The following is a 20,385-nucleotide window of genomic DNA, read 5'->3' on the forward strand; positions in this document are numbered from 1 at the left end:
TTTTACAAGTGATTACACAATGAAGGAAAAAGATATTGCACATTCGACCAAATGAAACAGATGTTTTGTATCGCGTGGACGAGAATTGTCCACTTTGTATACTGTAAGTGTGGTTCTAGACTTTTGTGGACGTCAGCCTCAAAAACAGTACTGTGGCTGAAGTTTTTGATCATACATTCCTTGATATATCCTGTTGACTCCATTTTTCATCCTCAGTATGCTCGGATTACTTCTTCGTTTTACTAAACTAAACTTTGCTTTCTGTGTGTGAACGTCACGCGATTCGACCGAACAAAACAAACTGAGCTGACCGTTGCCCGTAGTCTGTACTCGTACGTTCAGGCGTTGAGAACGGAGTCCCCGGATGCCGGTGCCACTGTGACTGCGACCTTAACCCTGAGTAAACACGATTGTACTTCGGAAATAAATAGATAGTTACTTACTTTAACTACACAGTGTGAATGGCTTAAGGCGTAAGGCACAATACTGCATTAATCATACAGCCAACAAATGAATTAGAACATTCGAGCTGTCTACTTGCACAACGGTTGAAAAGGTATATGAAATCAATTCACCTAACTTTTTCGTCCGATAGATACACATGCATAAGGTGCATGAGGAATGTTGGAGTGGTACTGACACATTTGGAAAGAACGACAGAGATGATGTCAACAGTTTGGGTATATTTGTTTTTCTGCGTAAATGGAGGCATCAGTTTCTGTCATAATTCCGGAAGATACGCATGAAACGTTTACATATAAATATATGTAGTTCAGTCAAATGTCTGCACCGAGCGAGGATGGTGTAGTGATTATCACTTTTGGGTCACATCCTGGAGGACGACGGTTCAAATCGCCTCCTGCCATCCAGATGTAAGTTTACCGCGATTTCCCTAAACACTCCAGGCAAATACCGGTACGATTCCTCTGAAAGGGCACAGCCGATTTACTTCCCGATTCTTAACAAAAGAATCCATCTCTAACGACTCTGTTGTCGACGGGAAGTTAAACGCTAATCTTTCTTTCTTCCTTCGAATGACAGCGGGGGATTTAATGGTAAAAACTTAAATGAGAAGAAATTTCAATGATTTAAAAACATCACCTATGTGCGGGAGGTTGATAGAAATCAACGGGATGAGTGGAAAATGTGTGCCCCACCGGGATTCAAACTCCGGATCTCCAGCTTACTAGGCAGGTGCTCTAACCCCTAAGCCAAAGAGGACAAAACAATTACGGCGGCTGCGCTGACTTATCCCAAGCACGCTCCCCAGCAGACCTACATTCTCAACTTACTCCACATTCTCAACTTACTCCACACACCCCTGCCCATGAATCGCAAAAATGATCCTTGGCTTGAGATCGTCGTAATTATGTGTGTGTGGTATTTGCTCTTTCGGACATGTCCGAAAGAACAGACACCGCAAGCTCTGCAAGTATTGAGCAGAAGATACAGCAAGGAGAAAGCAAGATGGTGTCTACTCATGTTTCCACGTGCCAAATGTAAGAGACAATCAAATAGTTTCCGTTTGAGGGCGCATCTGCAGCTAATATGCAACGTTGAGCGACTCCGATGCGAGTCTACAATCACCACGTGTATTCAAGGGATGAGTGTGGCATTAGCGTCCTTCCGAAGGTGCGTGCCGTAAATGCGGAGGCGTTTTTACTAGCTTCTTCCAAACAGGACCAACGTGCAATTATTCTTTTCTTGACTGCCGAAGGACAAACACCTGTAGACACCCATTGGGGACTGAGGAATGTGTAGGGGGTAGCACCTCCGTTGAAAACCACCCTTTGTGGAATGGTGCACCAGGTTCTGTTCTGGTCGCGATTCGACACAAGATGACGGTCGATCTTTCGGTCCTTTAAAAAAAGGCCCTGAAGGTTCGACGATTCCTGTCGGACGAGAATGCGGGAACGTGCAGCAAGCAGTTACGTCTCCTTGATGCAACAGTACACGGTGTTTTACCAGTCTTCAAGTTGGTACGCAGATGGGACGATTGCCTTATTGCTCACTGCGATTTTACCTGATTGTAATACCGATTTTGGACTGTACGGTCTTCGAACAGAAATTTTTGGTCACACATTACGTAAGTGTACGTGTAATGGAGTGCTGTGTTCAAACAGATGAGTGCACGCTTTCATCAACAGTACCAGCCGACGTCAGCTTTCCATGGATATTCATCATCGGAAATCGGCTATTGAACAATCCTCATTTTGTGCTACAAAGTGAAAATTTGTCCGTACTACTATGGTGTGTTGACAGGCGGCTACGCATTGTTACAGAGAGCATCAGCACCAAAATATCTTCTGAGGAAAAAAAATGTTCTTTTGGTAGCATTTAGGATTAGAGAGAAGATATTATTAAATAACTGTGTGTCATCAGCATTGTTTAAGAGTTAACTCTATAATTTCTGTTCATTTTGATGAAACAGGTATGTCCGTATAGATGAATCGAACGATTGTTCGCAAGTTTATGGACGTACCACCTAAAAATCCGAATAATTGATACCTCCAGTATAATAGAACTAGTCACACGTCATTTATGTCCAACTGCAAGAATTATTTACACAGCTGTAAATTTTATGGCAAAATGGTTCAAATGGCTCTGAACACTATGGGACTTAACTTCTGAGGTCATCAGTCCTCTAGAACTTAGAACTACTTAAACCTAACTAACCTAAGGACATCACACACAGCCATTCCCAAGGCAGGATTTGAACCTCCGACCGTAGCGATCGCGCGGTTCCAGACTGTAGCGCCTAGAACCGCTCGGCCACCACGGCCGGCTGTAAATTTTATGTCTCAGCCAATTTTTAAAAGATATAGTGTTTGGATATATATAATTCAATTTCCATATGGGATAAGATGTGAGAAGTAAAGTGAACAGAATTTAATTTTCGATGCACTGTCAAAAGTGTCATTTTTAAATTTGTCCTATACACTGATTACGTCATGAAAAAGGACAAAACCGTCGACAGTGTGCCCCGAGTGTGTCCTGTGGTCTGTCAGATAGGCTGGACGCTCCATAGCTGAGTGATGAGACGATTTCTGCGAAATAAATTGCAAGTAATTATGTAGTGAGAACAGTGGTCAGCAGTTGCGAAATAGAAATTAATAATCTGTGTCTTTACAGAAGTTTCCTGTCCAGGCTAGAAATTTACATACTGCCTGTACCTAACCAGACATGGTTAATGAAGATAAGACAAAAATTGTAGGAAAGGCTACAACTTACACTGGAACAGTTAGGGGGCTTCAGACGGGATCATATGCACCGTTTCATTATTATCATTTTGATGCAACTTGCTTACATACAACGCTGACTTTCCTGTTTGTATTTAATTGGTCAGATAACCTATAAGGGGAAACGACCGACTTCAGACGGACCATGCTTTCGAACGTCGATAATGAGGGTGTCTGACTCAACGTTCTGCTGAACGCACAGGAATGATGCGACTTGTGCATACGGTACGTGTGCTTCAATGTGGTATACGCGATCGAAGCGGCAGTTGTCGGCTGTATCTAGCTCGTTAATCACACTATTCGCGAAATGGACGGGCGTAAGATTTCTACGTCAGTTATATTAAAACGCATATTTCCTTACTTGTTCGTAAGCTGATCTCATTGCTCTGTCTGTGGTATACATAAATAAAAACTTCAATATCCATGAACATATTAAAAGCAAAAAGGAAAGTATCAGGCCCAGTCAATAAGGACGGCTTATAAAAGTTTCATTACAAACAGTTGGAAAGAAATTGCTGTTGTTCTCCACATAAAGTAAAAAATATTTCAGCATTCTCGCTTTTTAGTGAAATCCTAAGGTCACCCGTAACTGATCGCCATTTCTGTGCAGTAAAAGGATCCTTACAACATACTAAATACAAAACCAAAAACAAGAAAGTGCAAAATATCTTACTGCAAGTAGTGCAAGCTGTCTTGCAGATTAAGTCATCTGAACTAACCCACCCCTCAGAAAGAGCACACTTATATTTACATAACATCGAATATTGTAGCGTATACTTTTGTTAACCTAATAAGAAAACGCGAAGGTTAGTAAAACAATGGTTAGCTGCAGCGAGACGTGAACACTCCAGTAATTTCGTACAATCTTCAAGCTCTACTCATTACGCTACACCGACCATGAATAATTTACGCCCATAATTTGCGTCTACCCATCTCCTGAAAGCTGTGATAGTAGATATGTTATCAACTAATATTTAATTATAACTAACTGAACAGAGAACAATGCATTTTGGTGGAGCCTCAACGTACCGTTGCCTTGGAAAGGCATACTTTCATAAAACGCAAGTTATATTAACTCTTTAATCTTCAATATGACATTTCCCGTCATTTTATTACAACAGATCATACAATTAACGACGGGTTTTCTAGAGCTCTTCAATTTGCTGGTGATTAGAAACGGCATACACGCATATGGGTTTTAAATGAAAGCCGATATGGCTTCTGGTGATTGTACTGAAAGCAGACGTAGTTGGCGTTCTTCCATTTCACTGGTCTACGTTCAAACGCAAGTTCAAAATAACCGTCAGAGTATCTCACATATTAGATACTGCTCTGCACGTTGAGAAAGACTCAACAACTTGCGTTTTCCAGGTTATGACGTCATAAACGGCACGCCAAACGCTCAACTTTCGCATACACGGTTCATGCGCCGACGGCTTTAGAGTGTCTTGTTTGCTTTCTGGATTCAGTTTTCAGAATGTGTTATTAAGTTATAGAATCATCTAAATCCTTTCGTTTCAGGGTCATTCATACTAGGGAAGTGGGAATAAGTCACCTAATATTGATTAGTTTTTAAATTCTGGGGATTGTCTTCGGTTATTGCCCATTTAGATGAACGTGCGAACTTTAGCCAACTACACCACCACTTCGTTTTCCTCTTTTCTTCCGAAAAGGTCCTCATTAACACACTGTTTTTTTTCTTCTTTTCCTTTGGCCACCTTTTCCCTGTTTTTTTTTTTTTCCTTGGGACTTGTTCAGTTTTATAGTTACTGATTTTCTTCCTGAACTGTTTTCTGCTCTTAATGTCTTCTTTTGAGATTTCCAATCATTCCATGTCTTCTTGTGTTTCTTTCATTCAGTTGGTCTATAACAAACTTGCATTAGTAATGTTACATATTTTCTTAGTGAGTCTGGTTGCACCCATCTCACATAGACGCCCGTAGAACTTTATACGCCTTTTACTAAATTTATCTGTGACATTGTTCGTGTTTTTGGAAAGTTCCTTTGAAGGTCGACTGACCCAAGTTGCGTCTCGGAGAACAACGCCCGGATGTTTTTGAAGAATTTTCCGTTCTTATTTGGCGATGTTATGAATTTCCGTCTTCCCTCTAATTATTGTGGTTTCTACCGCATACAAGACGTCTGGTACAAGAACCGTATTCTAGTGCCGCAGTTTTACATTACGAAATACTGTTCTTTTGTTGTAATCATTCTATGTCAGTTTGTACGCTTTTTGCGGTTTGAATTTTATTTCTGTGCTGGAAATTGTATTGAGCCCTGTACATTGGATGGTTTCTCCTAAGTTCATGGAGTGAGTGACCTGTGAGATTTTTTTCCATCTGTGTTTTCAGTGGGAGTTTTCCTGTTGTTTGGTGTCCACATATTGGACTTTTACACAGGGTATTTAAAGTCCAGTTTTACAAGGATATTTTATGCAGTCTATCTAGTATTAGTTTGGCTTTATCTTCGTTTTTTGTTAAAACAGCTAGGTCATCTGCAAAGATGAAGCACTCGACAAGGACTCTTGTTCCTTTTTTCTTTCCAATATGGACACCTTTGACCCGCTTTTCCAATTATCCGATTATCTTTTCCAGTATCATGTTGCACAAGAGTAGCGGTAAGCTATCTTATTGTCGGACTCATGTGTGAATAACGAACCCTTCTGTGAATTAAGGTAGTTTCCGATAACGAGACCTGCATGATGCTACTGGTCTTTCAACGGACCCCTAATCCCACTAAGATTATACAGGAGTTGTCTCTTGAGAGAATCATATTTTTTTTGAAATCCATTGATGTGGCTATTGTGTGTGGCATCATTTGATCTGTAGTATCGTTTTGAGGTACCAGTCCAGTTCCGTACAGATTTTGCCTTTTCTGAAACCCTTCTGAAACTGGCCTACGAGTGGAGCAGGTTATGGCTCGAATCGTTTCACCAAAGCTTTCTATAAGTGACTGAAAAACTCCTCTGTAATTGTTAGGATCTCTTTTGTCTCTTTTTCTTAGGCAGTGGATGCATCAATGTGCTCGGTGTGCATTTCTGGAATTACCGACGTCAGCATTCTCAGAATTCCCTTCCGTCTCCCCCAATTCCTGGATTCTTCACCGTCCTTTGTTGCCAATGGCGTTACGTGTGTGTGTGTGTGTCGACATCATTCTACTCTCAGCCAATTTGCTGTGGGTGTCAGCTCAATGATGTTTCAGCCGCTGGCATGTAAATAGTGCGATAAACACCTTGTGAAATTCTAATGGTTATAATTCGACTGCATGAGCACTATCATTTGCTGTCCGTACTTCGCCTAGTATGAAGCACTACCAGCAGCAACAGCGATCAAGTGGGGCGAAGTGTCACAGTAAGTATTTGTTAACTGAGCCATGGGCGAGGTCGATATCTTGTACCTGGCACTATTTGTTAACTGAGCTATGTGCCGAGGTCGGTACCTTGTACCTGGCATCTCCGGGTGTACTGGAAGCTAGCGCTGTCTGGTGGAGGGACGGTGGAGGTGACAGTCGGGCGAAGGCTGGTGTCGAGTCTTGGTGAGGACAGCGCATGAGGCAGAGAGTACTTTTTTTTGGGTGAGTGTGGCCGGCTTTCCCTGCGTACACAAACTGAAGCAGCGGACACCGCGTGCTGGCGCTGATGTTATAGAGCTGTGGCAGGGATTGCGGCTTGCCAGCCGTTTGATGAGTAGTTTGAGCCGATATTTGCCCAGCCTGCTTGCCATGCTTGGTCGAAGATAGAGCTTGGGATCTGCTGCTCCATTTATTAATAGTGAGTGTTCTTCGACATTTCTGTGACAGTGGTTCTGGCTTCTGGCTCTTGTGTGCGCTGCCCTAGTTTAGTGATTATTGCTTGCTTGATGCTCAACACTCTGCCGTCCGTTTTTCAGCCTGATTTGGTAACATCTATTTTTGATCTTTTGTCACATGTGCTCAAACTTCTCCCTACATCTACATCTACATCTACATTTATACTCCGCAAGCCACCCAACGGTGTGTGGCGGAGGGCACTCTACGTGCCACTGTCATTACCTCCCTTTCCCGTTCCAGTCGCGTATGGTTCGCGGGAAGAACGACTGTCTGAAAGCCTCCGTGCGCGCTCTAATCTCTCTAATTTTACATTCGTGATCTCCTCGGGAGGTATAAGTTGGGGGAAGCAATATATTCGATACCTCATCCAGAAACGCACCCTCTCGAAACCTGGCGAGCAAGCTACACCGCGATGCAGAGCGCCTCTCTTGCAGAGTGTGCCACTTGAGTTTGTTAAACATCTCCGTAACGCTATCACGGTTACCAAATAACCCCGTGACGAAACGCGCCGCTCTTCTTTGGATCTTCTCTATCTCCTCCGTCAACCCGATCTGGTACGGATCCCACACTGATGCGCAATACTCAAGTATAGGTCGAACGAGTGTTTTGTAAGCCACCTCCTTTGTTGATGGACTACATTTTCTAAGGACTCTCCCAATGAATCTCAACCTGGTACCCGCCTTAGCAACAATTAATTTTATATGGTCATTCCACTTCAAATCGTTCCGCACGCATACTCCCAGATATTTTACAGAAGTAACTGCTACCAGTGTTTGTTCTGCTATCATATAATCATACAATAAAGGATCCTTCTTTCTATGTATTCGCAATACATTACATTTGTCTATGTTAAGGGTCAGTTGCCACTCCCTGCACCAAGTGCCTATCCGCTGCAGATCTTCCTGCATTTCGCTACAATTTTCTAATACTGCAACTTCTCTGTATATTACAGCATCATCCGCGAAAAGCCGCATGGAACTTCCGACACTATCTACTAGGTCGTTTATATATATTGTGAAAAGAAATGATCCCATAACACTCCCCTGTGGCACGCCAGAGGTTACTTTAACGTCTGTAGACGTCTCGCCATTGATAACAACATGCTGTGTTCTGTTTGCTAAAAACTCTTCAACCCAGCCACACAGCTGGTCTGATATTCCGTAGGCTCTTACTTTGTTTATCAGGCGACAGTGCGGAACTGTATCGAACGCCTTCCGGAAGTCAAGGAAAATAGCATCTACCTGGGAGCCTGTATCTAATATTTTCTGGGTCTCATGAACAAATAAAGCGAGTTGGGTCTCACACGATCGCTGTTTCCCTCGTGGAAAAACTACTGGATCTGCTGTGGCTAATTTCTCTCAAACTAAAAAGACAAACACCGCAGATCAGTTTCTGTAAAGTCTTTCAGTATTATTTGTGTTTAATTCTTTTAAAGGGTCTTGCGACCTGTATTTGTTGTTTAATTTTAACTGTTTTATTTACCAAGAGGAGAGTTACCCTTGGTAGTAGTGACAGCCATTGCACAGAAGAATTAAAGACTTGTAATTATTGTCAGGTTTTAGGTATTTTAGGTAATAGTTGCCAGATTAAGGAAGGGTCTGCGGGTTGCACGCAGCTGTGCGGTACGTAAACAAGCGCTCGCCAGCCGACCTGCCTCGGTCAGTACACCTGGGTCCGGCCGCACTGCGACGGGGAGTTCGCCACTGGCCGCCGTCCGCAGCGGGCAGTACTAACTAGCACGGCCTCGGGCGCGAATATGTCTCTTTTCTTAGCTCACCATGGAGCCTTTCGATACGACCGTAATTAGCCGGTGTTAGGCGTGTAACGTGCGTGTTTTATAATCCGCCTTTGTTAATAAAACTGCTTAAACTTACTTCTCGTGTACGCGTATTGCCGTACCTCAAGGACCCACTGCTTACAAATCCTGACAAAATATTCGTGTAATCATCATCCGGGGCAACAACACAAACTGCCCCCTTATACTTCGTACAAATGGAAGTGCATCTTACTTGTTGGCGTGTTTAGCTCAAATTCTCTAGCCGAGCTTTTATCCTCAGTTGAGTTAACTGCTGGTAGGTGTGTTGAACCTTGATAAGAGGCCTTGCATTGTTTGATTGTTTGACACACTTGATTAGCTTGAACATGAAATTTTTTGAAGATTAGTGTTTATGTTTTGATGCTGTTAAATTTCTCATCCCGGCTCCTTCTCTAGCCTTGAGTACAGTGTTTCTTGACATGGCCCAATGAACTATTGTTTTATACCTCCTTTAGTTAAAAGAGGTATTATGTATGTTGTAGTTGAGCCAGTGTTAACTTCGCACCTTGTTGCCACGGATTGGGTGCCCGAGGTCTAGCCCGGACTGTAATGTACCGTCCGCGGGGTTGCACCCTATACTCGTACTGACCCAGTTCCTCTTAATATATTGTGGTCTAAGGAACCTCTTTGAGTAAATTGTTTTGCTTGAAATTTTGGAAGCATGAAGAGTACATATATAAGAAAAGATTTAATGCCTGAAGAAAGTAAACCGCTTTCATAATGCTTTGGTACGAGCGTTGGACTTTAATAGTGGCAACTATTAATTTACAGTTCCTACAAAATAGATACTTGTTTCAAAGTTTTACTGACCTTAAAAGTAGTCACCAGCATTGTGTCTAACCCGTTGCCTGCGATGTGGAAGTCGTAGGATACTCTTAGCAGTGCCAGTTGTGTTGACAGTTCGAACGGTGCGGTCTATTGCCCGACGAATTTGTAGCAGTTCTGAAGCGAATGAAGTGAAGTGTTTCCTTCAGTTTAGAAATCGAGTTAAACTCAGGAGGGCTTAAGTTAGGGGAGTGCAGTAGGTGGTACAGCACTTAGCAGCCCCGTCAACCAAAGAAATCAGCTTGCACTATACGTGCCTGAGCATTGTCCTGCAAAATGATGGTCAGGTCCTGCAGAAAGTGTCATCACTTCTATCTCTATGGTGTTCATTTTTGGAACACAGCCTACGACCAGCTTAGAGACAGAAGTGATGACACTTCCTGCAGCACCTGACCACCATTTTGCAGGACAATGCTCAAGCACGTACAGTGCAAGCCGTTACTGATTTGGTTGACTGATGGGGCTGCTAAGTGCTATACCACCTACTGCACTCCTCTGACTTAAGCCCTCGTGAGTTCAACTCGATTTCTAAACTGAAGAAACACGGCATTCGCTTCAGAACTGCTACAAATTCGTCGGGCAAAAGACCGCGCCGCTCGAACTGTCAATACAACTGGCACTGCTAAGAGTATCCTACGACTTCCACATCGCTGGAAACGGGTTATACACAAAGCTGGTGGTCAGTAAAACTTTGAAGGTCAGTAAAACTTTGAAACACGTATCTATTTTGTACGAGCTGTAAATAAATAGTTGCCACTATTAAATTTCCAACCCTCATATATAATGCAGATTTAGTTTCTTAACGTAAGTGAACCTTGTTGTAGAGCTGCACTGTTTTAGTAACAAGGATTTAGTGCCTGAAATTAGTAAACTGCTTCTTGTGACACTTTTGGAACAAATTTGGGTTCTCACTGTGGGTTAATCTTTTCTAATATTGCACTGATAGAAAAAAATTTATTCATGCAACTAGTAAATGGTTATCGTCAAAAGAAAGTATCTTATCCAAATTTTGATATATTGGTTTGATGTATTGCAGTAATACGTTTGTGAAGACGTTATTTTGAAGAAACAAACGATGTTCAGTTTGTTATCCATTCCTCCTCTCATCAGTTTACATCCTTGTATTTTTAGCGAAACCCACAAATTTCTGTACACGTGTCACAGCACTCCAACGAGGCACTAGGGCAGCAACTAATGTTGTACTACTGTTGTACTGAATTTTACAGATGTGTTGAACCAATTTGATAAATTAATAATGTTACGACATTCTCTGTATGCACTATATATTTAATGTGTCTATACTTGGGTTGTGCTGTTACTGTTACAGCCCCCGGGGTGCTGGCCGAACTGCTGGACCAGGACACGGATGTGATTCTCGATGCGCTGTTGCCTCGGCATCAGCAGCCACTGGCCACAGGAAGCCTTCTCGATAGATCAGACCTAGTGTCGTTCGACTATGCAGTGGCACAGCCGCAGTCCAAAAATCCACTAATCTAATGTTGTCAGAGCTACTGGACAAGGACACGGAAGTGTTCTACCGGCCTACTATTGGTTGAGCCACGGCAATAGCCTTCTCCTCAGGACATGACAGTTTATTTCGACTGCCAAGCAACCAGGGGGAATACAGTATGACAATGAATGGTTATTACTGTGCTTGTGAGTTGCAAATTGAATATACACACATACTCTTTCTCTCTGACACACATACACTATCTGCCCCTCTCTGTCTCTCTCTCTGTCTCTAAGACAAAGAACCGACACACAATAAAGTAATTATCTGAATGGGAGGGAAATCGGTACAGGACCAGAATGTCCCACAGCTGGTCAGTTCTAAATGGTTCAAATGGCTCTGAGCACTATGGGACTTAACATCTGAGGTCATCAGTCCCCCAGAACTTAGAATTACTTAAACCTAACTAGCCTAAGGACATCACACACATCCATGCCCGAGGCAGGATTCGAACCTGCGACCGTAGCGGTCGCTTGGTTCTGGACTGAAGCGCCTAGAACCGCTCTGCCACTGCGGACGGCTTGGTCAGTTCTATACGGAGTGTATTTCACTAGATGCTACACTCCTCGTCAGCTGAGCCACACACACAAAAAGATGTCACTAGCCTTGATGATGCATGTCAGAGACCACGCAGGGCTGTCATGCATCCTGACGCAGTGCACCCGCATTCTAATTCAGCGATTTGCAAATTGTATAAATTGTAAGTATTGGGACATTTATGTGAGAACCAGATCTGTTGCTCGAATTCGAAGGGTTTCGGTACGCTGTCTCCTGAACCATAGCTACAATGTATGCACTCATGGAACGCTTGAGGACATTATGCAGGTGCAATGTACCGGCCTGGCTATCATGCATTTCCCGCAGAGCCCTACACATGGTTAGTAGTCAACAAACAGTGAACATCTTTTAATAGTACGCCACTGTAAACAGCACGCGGCCAGTGGTCGCTCATTCAGATCTATGTCTGAGGCATCACAAATCCATGCACAGAGAAGTCGCTTGCGTACTGTCTATTCAACTAGTTAACGTGAAAATGTGCAGAATAGTATTTCATAGTTTGCTGTTGTGATGGCGCTGCATCACTATCCATACGAAATATGAAGAATCTGCCACATGTGTTCAAAATTAGCTAGCATTTGACCTTGACAGTTGTTCGGACTATGTATATGTAAACACTGGACTGGTTTACAATCTCCGCAGGAATACAGGGTTCCATCATACTTTCCTGAGATAATTACATCCCACATCTATTAATCCAACCTGCTAAGAGTCCCAGGCTGACATATAAATTTTGTATTTTGCCTATGACATACCACAAAAATTTGAATCGTAATATGCAGGTGACAAATAATTATAGACTGGGTCGAACATGATGATATTAGCACAGTGTGGTAGAACTGTAGCACATTTATACGTACAATGCTATCTGTTGTAGCATTAGAGCACTAAGCTAATACACAGAAAAGCGATGTCATGATCATATGACCAGCTTACAAACTCTTGATAGGTAATGCATTAAGTCTTCTAAACACATTGACTCCTTTCAATATGTATATCTTTATTTGAATTCCCGTAGTTACTGTCATGGAGGTAATGACTCTTATTAGATTCTGTCATTATTCTTAACACTAGCAAAGAAAACCGCTGGAAGGTGGTGCTTTTTCCACCCCTAGTAATTGCAAATGATGTACATGTTTCCAAATATCATCATTTTGCCCGGTCTTGACTTTATAGAGTATCAAACCCAAGTAAAGTAGCTGGCGAATCAATTTCCTCGTAGGCGAACTTAAAATTATACACAGAAATTCCGCAGCGAATAGCCACTCATTTAATCATTCCAGCAATTGACAAATGCTCCAGTTAAAACTTGTCTTGTACAGCTTATACATCCCATGTTGTTGTTCTTGTGGTCTTCAGTCTGAAGACTGGTTTGATGCAGCTCTCCATGCTACTCTATCCTGTGCAAGCCTTCGAATGAATACTGCAAAATACATCCTTTTGAATCGGCTTACTATAGTCATCTCTTGGTCTCCCTCTACAATTTATACCCCCACACTTCCCTCCAGCACCAAATTGGTTATTCCTTGATGTCTCGGAATGTGTCCTATTAACTGATACCTTCTCCGAGTCAGGTTGTTCCACAAATTTCTCTTCCCAATTATATTCAGTACTTTTCATTAGGTACAAGACCTACCCATCTAATCTTCAGTATTCTTCTGTGGCACCAAATTTCAAAAGCTTGTATTCTCTCTTTGTCTAAACTGTTTATCGTTTAAGTCTCACTTCCATTCATGGCTACACTCCGTACAAATACTTTCAGAAAAGACTTCCTTAAACTTAAATCTATATTCGCTGCTAATAATCTTCTATTCTTCAGACCATTATCAATCATTTTCATGCCAAATAGCAGAACTCATGTACTGCTTTAAGTGTCTCGTTTCCTTATCTAATTCGTTTAGCATCACGTGATTTAATTCGATTACATTCCATTATCCTTCTCTTTGTTTTTTGATGGTCATCTAATATCCCACTTTCAAGACCCCGTACATTCCACTCATCTTGTCCTCTAAGTCCTTTGCTGCTCTCAGAGAATTATAATTTCATCAGCAAACCTGAAAGTTCCCATCTCTTCTCCCTGAGCTTTAATTCTTACTCCAAATTTTTCTTTGGTTTCCTTTATTGCTTGCTCAATGTACAGATTGAATAATATCAGCGATATTTTACAACCTCGTCTCACTCCCTTCTCAACTACTGCTCCCCTTTCACGCCCCTCGACTCTTACAACTGCCATCTGGCTTCTGCACAGGCTGTAAATAGCCTTCCGCTCGCTGCATTTTACCCGTGCTACCTTCAGAATTTGAAAGAGGGTATTCCAGTCAACATTCTCAAAAGCTTTCTCTAAGCCCCTAAATGCTATAAACGTAGGTTTGCCTTTCCTTTACCTTTCTTCTAAAAGATGTTGTAGGGTCAGTATCACCTTGCGTGTTCCTGTATGTCTCAAGAGCCCAAAATGATCTTCCCCGAGGTCGGTTTCTACCAGTTTGCCATTCTTCTGTAAAGAATTTGTGTTAGTATTTTGCAACGATAGTTCGGTAATTTTCACGCTTGTCAGCACATGCTTTTATTGGAACTAGAATTATTATATTCTTCTTGATGTCTGAGGGTATTTAGCATATCTCACACATCTTGCACGCCATATGGAAGAGTTGTGTCATGACTGGCTCTCCTAAGGCTTTCAGTAGTTCGGACGGAATGTCGTCTACTTCTGGGGCCTCAGTGCTCTGTCACATTCTTCTCACAGTATCGTATCTCATGTCTCATCTTCATCTACGTCCTCCTCCATTGTATAAAACTGCCCTTAAGTACACTCCCTTGTATAGACCCTATATATACTCCTTCCACGTTTTAGCTTTCCTTCTTTGATTAGCACTGGTTGTCCATCTGAGCTCTTCATAGTCAAACAGCCCCTTTTCTTTTCTGCCAAGGTTTCTTTAATTTTCCTATAGGCAGTGCCTTTGTTTCACCTTTAGGTATATACTTTTAAATCTTTACGTTTGTCCTCTATTAATCCTGTTAGCCATTTTGCACTTCCATTCAGTCTCATTCTTTAAACGTTTTTATTCCCTTTCGCCTGCTTCATTTACTGAATTGTTACATTTTCTCCTTACATCAATCTTTTTTTTTATCAATTAAATTCAGTATCTTCTGTGTTATACAAGGATTTCTATTAGGCCATGTCTTTTACCTGTTTGATCCCCTGCTGCTTTCACTACTTGATTTGTCAATGCTCTTCTACCGTATTCCTTTCCTCTGTCTCGTTTGACCACTTCTTCATTATTATAGGATACAGAACTCCATATAGGCACACCATAATAAATGTCAATAATAATAATAATGCAGATAAGTAGTATTAAAAATAAATAATAATAATAATATTGTTAAATAATAAATAACATAACGTAAATAATAATGTTAAAAATAATATCCTCACATAAAAAGGCTATGTCCTGAGTGACTCACTCACTCACCCAGTGACTGCTCATCGCCCAGACCAAACCGATAAGGAAAGAAATTTGATATGTGGAGAGGATGTTGATGTTACAATGTAGGCGTTGCTCAAGAAAGAAATTTTTCGAAATTCCATCCCTAAGGAATTGAAATAGGAGATGAAATGTTTTTTGAAAATATGTCACCATTTAGGCAACATTGGAGTCAGATCTACGAAAATTGGTATTCTGTTTCTCGGTAATAAACAAAGAAATATACGATCCAGTATTTTTGAAAATTTAACCTCTATGGGGGTCAAATAGTGGGTGAATATTTTTTGTAAATAAATCATTATTAAAGAACTACTAAAGGCTTTTTAAAGCTACACCTATGAAGCGCGGGTTTAGCCGAGTGGTCTTAGGCGCTGCAGTCATGGACTGTGCGGCTGGTCCCGGCGGAGGTTCGAGTCCTCCCTCGGGCATGGGTGTGTGTGTTTGTCCTTAGGATTATTTAGGTTAAGTAGTGTGTAAGCTTAGGGACTGATGACCTTAGCAGTTAAGTCCTATAAGATTTCACACACATTCACACCGATGAAAAATATTATTTGACTTTTCGGTTACAAATAAAAAGAAATTTGTATTTTGTGTTTCTGGAAACTGAACCTCTAAGCGTTGATTAAATGTTTTATGAAATATTTCATTGTGAACGCATTTTCAAAGCTATAACTGGCATTTGGCTTCTCAGTTAGAAATAAGAAATACACTTTTCACTCTTTTCGGAAATTCAACCCTTATGGGGTGAAACAAGGGACGAAATTTTTTTTTGAAATATTTCATTATGCAAACATTTTGAAGCTACATTTACAAAAATTTGTATTTGGCTTCTATGTTAGAAATAAAGAAAATACTGTTTTTGGAGATTCATCTCTTAATTGAGTGTCATGGGAGGTGAAATCTGGTTTTTCAGTTAGAAAATGTCGACCATTAACAGGGTAAAATAGTGGGTGAAAAATTTATGGAAGTAATTCATTATTAAAGAACTACTAAAGCACTTTTGGAGCTACATCTAGGAAAATTGGTATTTGACTTCTCGGTTAAAAATTAAAAAAAAAAAACACATGTCTCAGTGTCTTTGGAAATTCAATCCCCTGAAGAAGTGAAATAGGGAATGAAAAGTCTAATGAAGTTATTTCTGCAGGAAAACGTTTTCAGAGCTAAATCTATGAAAATTTGGATTTGGCTTCTCTGTTCAAAATTAAAAAATATGTCTCACTGTTTTTGAAAATTTAAACCCTTAGGGGGCGAAATGGGGGGTGAAAATTATTAATAAACTGTTCCGTTGCATCAAAAAATTTAAAAGCGAAATGTATGAAAAATTGTATTTCACTTCTCAGGTTAAATATAAAGAAATGTGTGTTAGGGGATGAAAGTTCCTATGGAAATATCGTCATAAGAACGCAAAAGACACAATTAAAAAAGATCTTGGACTCCATCTATCAGAATCGCGTTTCGGTCAGAAATATATTCGGAAAAGACCATGCATCTATCACCTATATCAGCGTGAAAATTTTAGAAGGTGTTGCAATTTGTAAACAACATAAAAATTTGATTCAAGAAAAATAAAATAAACACACAAACAACGCGAGCGAAGCAGCGGGCGCTAATAGGGAATATATATATATATATATATATATATATATATATATATATATATATATATATATATATATATATATATTTACGTAAGTCTCCAGGCTGCAGGCGGGAAAACTCCCTTTTCTAAGACAACTAGACGCCCTTCTTTGACAGTGTTAGGCTAACATGGAACACCATAAGATTCTGAAGAGCCATGCAGAGGGATCGAAATGTCGACCGTGTAGAGGAAACATAATGCGGCCCAGTAACCCAGAAGATTTTACCTTCAAAGAATAATATTGTTTCACCACTCAGATTTCGTGATTCGGCACTGCAGCTCAGTCGGCCTGGGAAGAGGATATTAGGCCGAGAGTGAGAGAGGGAAGTACTGACAGACGAAGACGGAGATGGACATGACTCGGTCGTACAAAATATTCTCCAACCACAGTGGGCAACACCGGCAACCCTTTGACAATACGTTGGCAACTATTTATGACAGTTTGCCCCATCAGAGAGATATACCGCAATACCGCCGTGTACTGGAACCACATTGCAGCAGTGTTGTTGGCAACACTATTGATTCCGCACATTGCCGTAAAATATGGCCGTTGTGAAAGTGTCTTAAGTTATTCGCATTAGTACTTCGCAACCATGGATTATTAGTAAATAAGTAAATTCACACTTATCAGCAGCTCCCTTTTTTTTAGAACTGAAATTATTACCGTCTTCAAGAAGTCTGGCGGTATTTTAGCTGACTTATGTAACTTGCTTCCCAGATAACAGTTACGTCATGGCTGGCTCTCCTATGAATCTCAATGATTCTGAGGCAGTGTCGTTTATTCTAGTGGCTCTGTTTCGACTTAGATCTTTCAGTGCTCTGTAGAAGTCTCTTATCTTGATCCTTCTTTCATTGTCATAACAATTCCATTCCCCTTATGTAGTCCATCAATATGTTACTTCCACCTTTCAGAAAAATAAAATGTGGCCCAATTACCATAAAGTTCCAGAGTAGGATCATCGAAGGCCCGTACTCACCATTCTACTTGCCAGGGCATGTCCTGGTGCACTTGGCCGTTTCTCCGTCATCGTCACAGACGCACCTGCTGCACTTCCTCAGGAACGTAGTCCCAGGCGGGCATCTCGCCTCTGTGGAAGAAGAAGAACAACAACACGAATGTGACAGCAACAATTACTAAATTTAATATGCCGAACATGCAAGACGGCTGTACTCATAATCATGTAAACAGAACACAGCAGGTCGTTTTTAACGAAGAGAAATCTTCATACATAAAAGTAGGACTCGCCTGTAGGAAGTGGTAGAAACCTTTAGTATTTTTTATTTTGTGGGGACTTAACTGCTAAGGTCATCACTCCCTAAGCTTACAACTACTTAACCTAAATTATCCTAAGGACAAACACACACACCCATGCCCGAGGGAGGACTCGAACCACCGCCGGGACCAGCCGCACAGTCCATGACTGCAGCGCCCGAGACCGCTCGGGTAATCCCGCGCGGCAAACCGTTTGTACTTACAGTTTATACACTCCTGGAAATGGAAAAAAGAACACATTGACACTGGTGTGTCAGACCCACCATACTTTCTCCGGACACTGCGAGAGGGCTGTACAAGCAATGATCACACGCACGGCACAGCGGACACACCAGGAACCGCGGTGTTGGCCGTCGAATGGCGCAAGCTGCGCAGCATTTGTGCACCGCCGCCGTCAGTGTCAGCCAGTTTGCCGTGGCATACGGAGCTCCATCGCAGTCTTTAACACTGGTAGCATGCCGCGACAGCGTGGACGTGAACCGTATGTGCAGTTGACGGACTTTGAGCGAAGGCGTATAGTGGGCATGCGGGAGGCCGGGTGGACGTACCGCCGAATTGCTCAACACATGGGGCGTGAGGTCTCCACAGTACATCGATGTTGTCGCCAGTGGTCGGCGGAAGGTGCACGTGCCCGTCGACCTGGGACCGGACCGCAGCGACGCACGAATGCACGCCAAGACCGTTGGATGCTACGCAGTGCCATAGGGGACCGCACCGCCACTTCCCAGCAAATTAGGGACACTGTTGCTCCTGGGGTATTGGCGAGGACCATTCGCAACCGTCTCCATGAAGCTGGGCTACGGTCCCGCACACCGTTAGGCCGTCTTCCGCTCACGCCCCAACATCGTGCAGCCCGCCTCCAGTGGTGTCGCGACAGGTGTGAATGGAGGGACGAATGGAGACGTGTCGTCTTCAGCGATGAGAGTCGCTTCTGCCTTGGTGCCAATGATGGTCGTATGCGTGTTTGGCGCCGTGCAGGTGAGCGCCACAATCAGGACTGCATACGACCGAGGCACACAGGGCCAACACCCGGAACCATGGTGTGGGGTGCGATCTCCTACACTGGCCGTACACCACTGGTGATCGTCGAGGGGACACTGAATAGTGCACGGTACATCCAAACCGTCATCGAAGCCATCGTTCTACCATTCCTAGACCGGCAAGGGAACTTGCTGTTCCAACAGGACAATGCACGTCCGCATGTATCCCGTGCCACCCAACATGCTCTAGAAGGTGTAAGTCAACTACCCTGGCCAGCAAGATCTCCGGATCTGTCCCCCATTGAGCATGTTTGGGACTGGATGAAGCGTCGTCTCACGCGGTCTGCACGTCCAGCACGAACGCTGGTCCAGCTGAGGCGCCAGGTGGAAATGGCATGGCAAGCCGTTCCACAGGACTACATCCAGCATCTCTACGATCGTCTCCATGGGAGAATAGCAGCCTGCATTGCTGCGAAAGGTGGATATACACTGTACTAGTGCCGACATTGTGCATGCTCTGTTGCCTGTGTCTATGTGCCTGTGGTTCTGTCAGTGTGATCATGTGATGTATCTGACCCCAGGAATGTGTCAATAAAGTTTCCCCTTCCTGGGACAATGAATTCACGGTGTTCTTATTTCAATTTCCAGGAGTGTATAACGGTGTTAGGGGCGTAAGTGCAGATATTGTGATCATTGGTACCTTAATATATACCCAATTCAGTGTGTTAGTTGTTTTTTTTCTCTGCAATCAACAGTCTTCCCACAAACACGTCAAATAATTTACTACCCGATGTTTTCTGCAGAGCTTTAACAGCACTACTAAATGCACTATGGCTGTCAGTACAGAGTGTTTTGCGTCCATAAGTCAACACTTCTAACACCTGACCTACTGCCCAGGGGAAAAATAAGCATTAACATGTGTTTGGGAGTACTATCTGTTGCGACCAGTCGATACTACTTTCGTCCAGCCACACCAGTGGGTTCTGTGATTGCTCCGGGAGAAGACTCATCAAACTAGAACATACGAAATATTAGTTCACTTTATTACATCAATGAATAAAATATTTACTTAACTTTCACACACTTCTTCGCCACAGGAGTACTGGATAATTTACAATTGTCATGGACAACCAAAGTATCACTTGACGCACTAATTAACAAACTGTTGTCTTAAGGTACAATGTTCAACATTAACAGCTCTACAAGTTCATCTGAAACTTTATAACTGTATCTGTCCTACTCTATGATGTTGACTG

General features: G+C 42.3%; 1 protein-coding gene across 3 annotated transcripts in view; it reads right to left on the minus strand.

The window, feature by feature from the left end:
- Positions 1–20,385, minus strand: part of LOC126100519 (serine protease inhibitor I/II-like) — a 154,417-nt gene that overhangs the window by 114,759 nt on the left and 19,273 nt on the right. For 2 of the 3 annotated variants that reach the window (XM_049911131.1, XM_049911130.1), the window contains exon 3: positions 17,854–17,964. In XM_049911131.1, coding sequence (XP_049767088.1) covers positions 17,858–17,964 — 107 coding nt within the window. In that variant the 3' untranslated portion in view covers positions 17,854–17,857. Of the gene's footprint in view, positions 1–17,809; positions 17,965–20,385 lie in introns of those variants that run through there. The other variant, XM_049911129.1, reaches the window with a different exon arrangement.

This window comes from Schistocerca cancellata, chromosome 9, assembly GCF_023864275.1.
Source record: "Schistocerca cancellata isolate TAMUIC-IGC-003103 chromosome 9, iqSchCanc2.1, whole genome shotgun sequence".
Classification (NCBI taxonomy): Eukaryota; Metazoa; Arthropoda; class Insecta; order Orthoptera; family Acrididae; genus Schistocerca; species Schistocerca cancellata.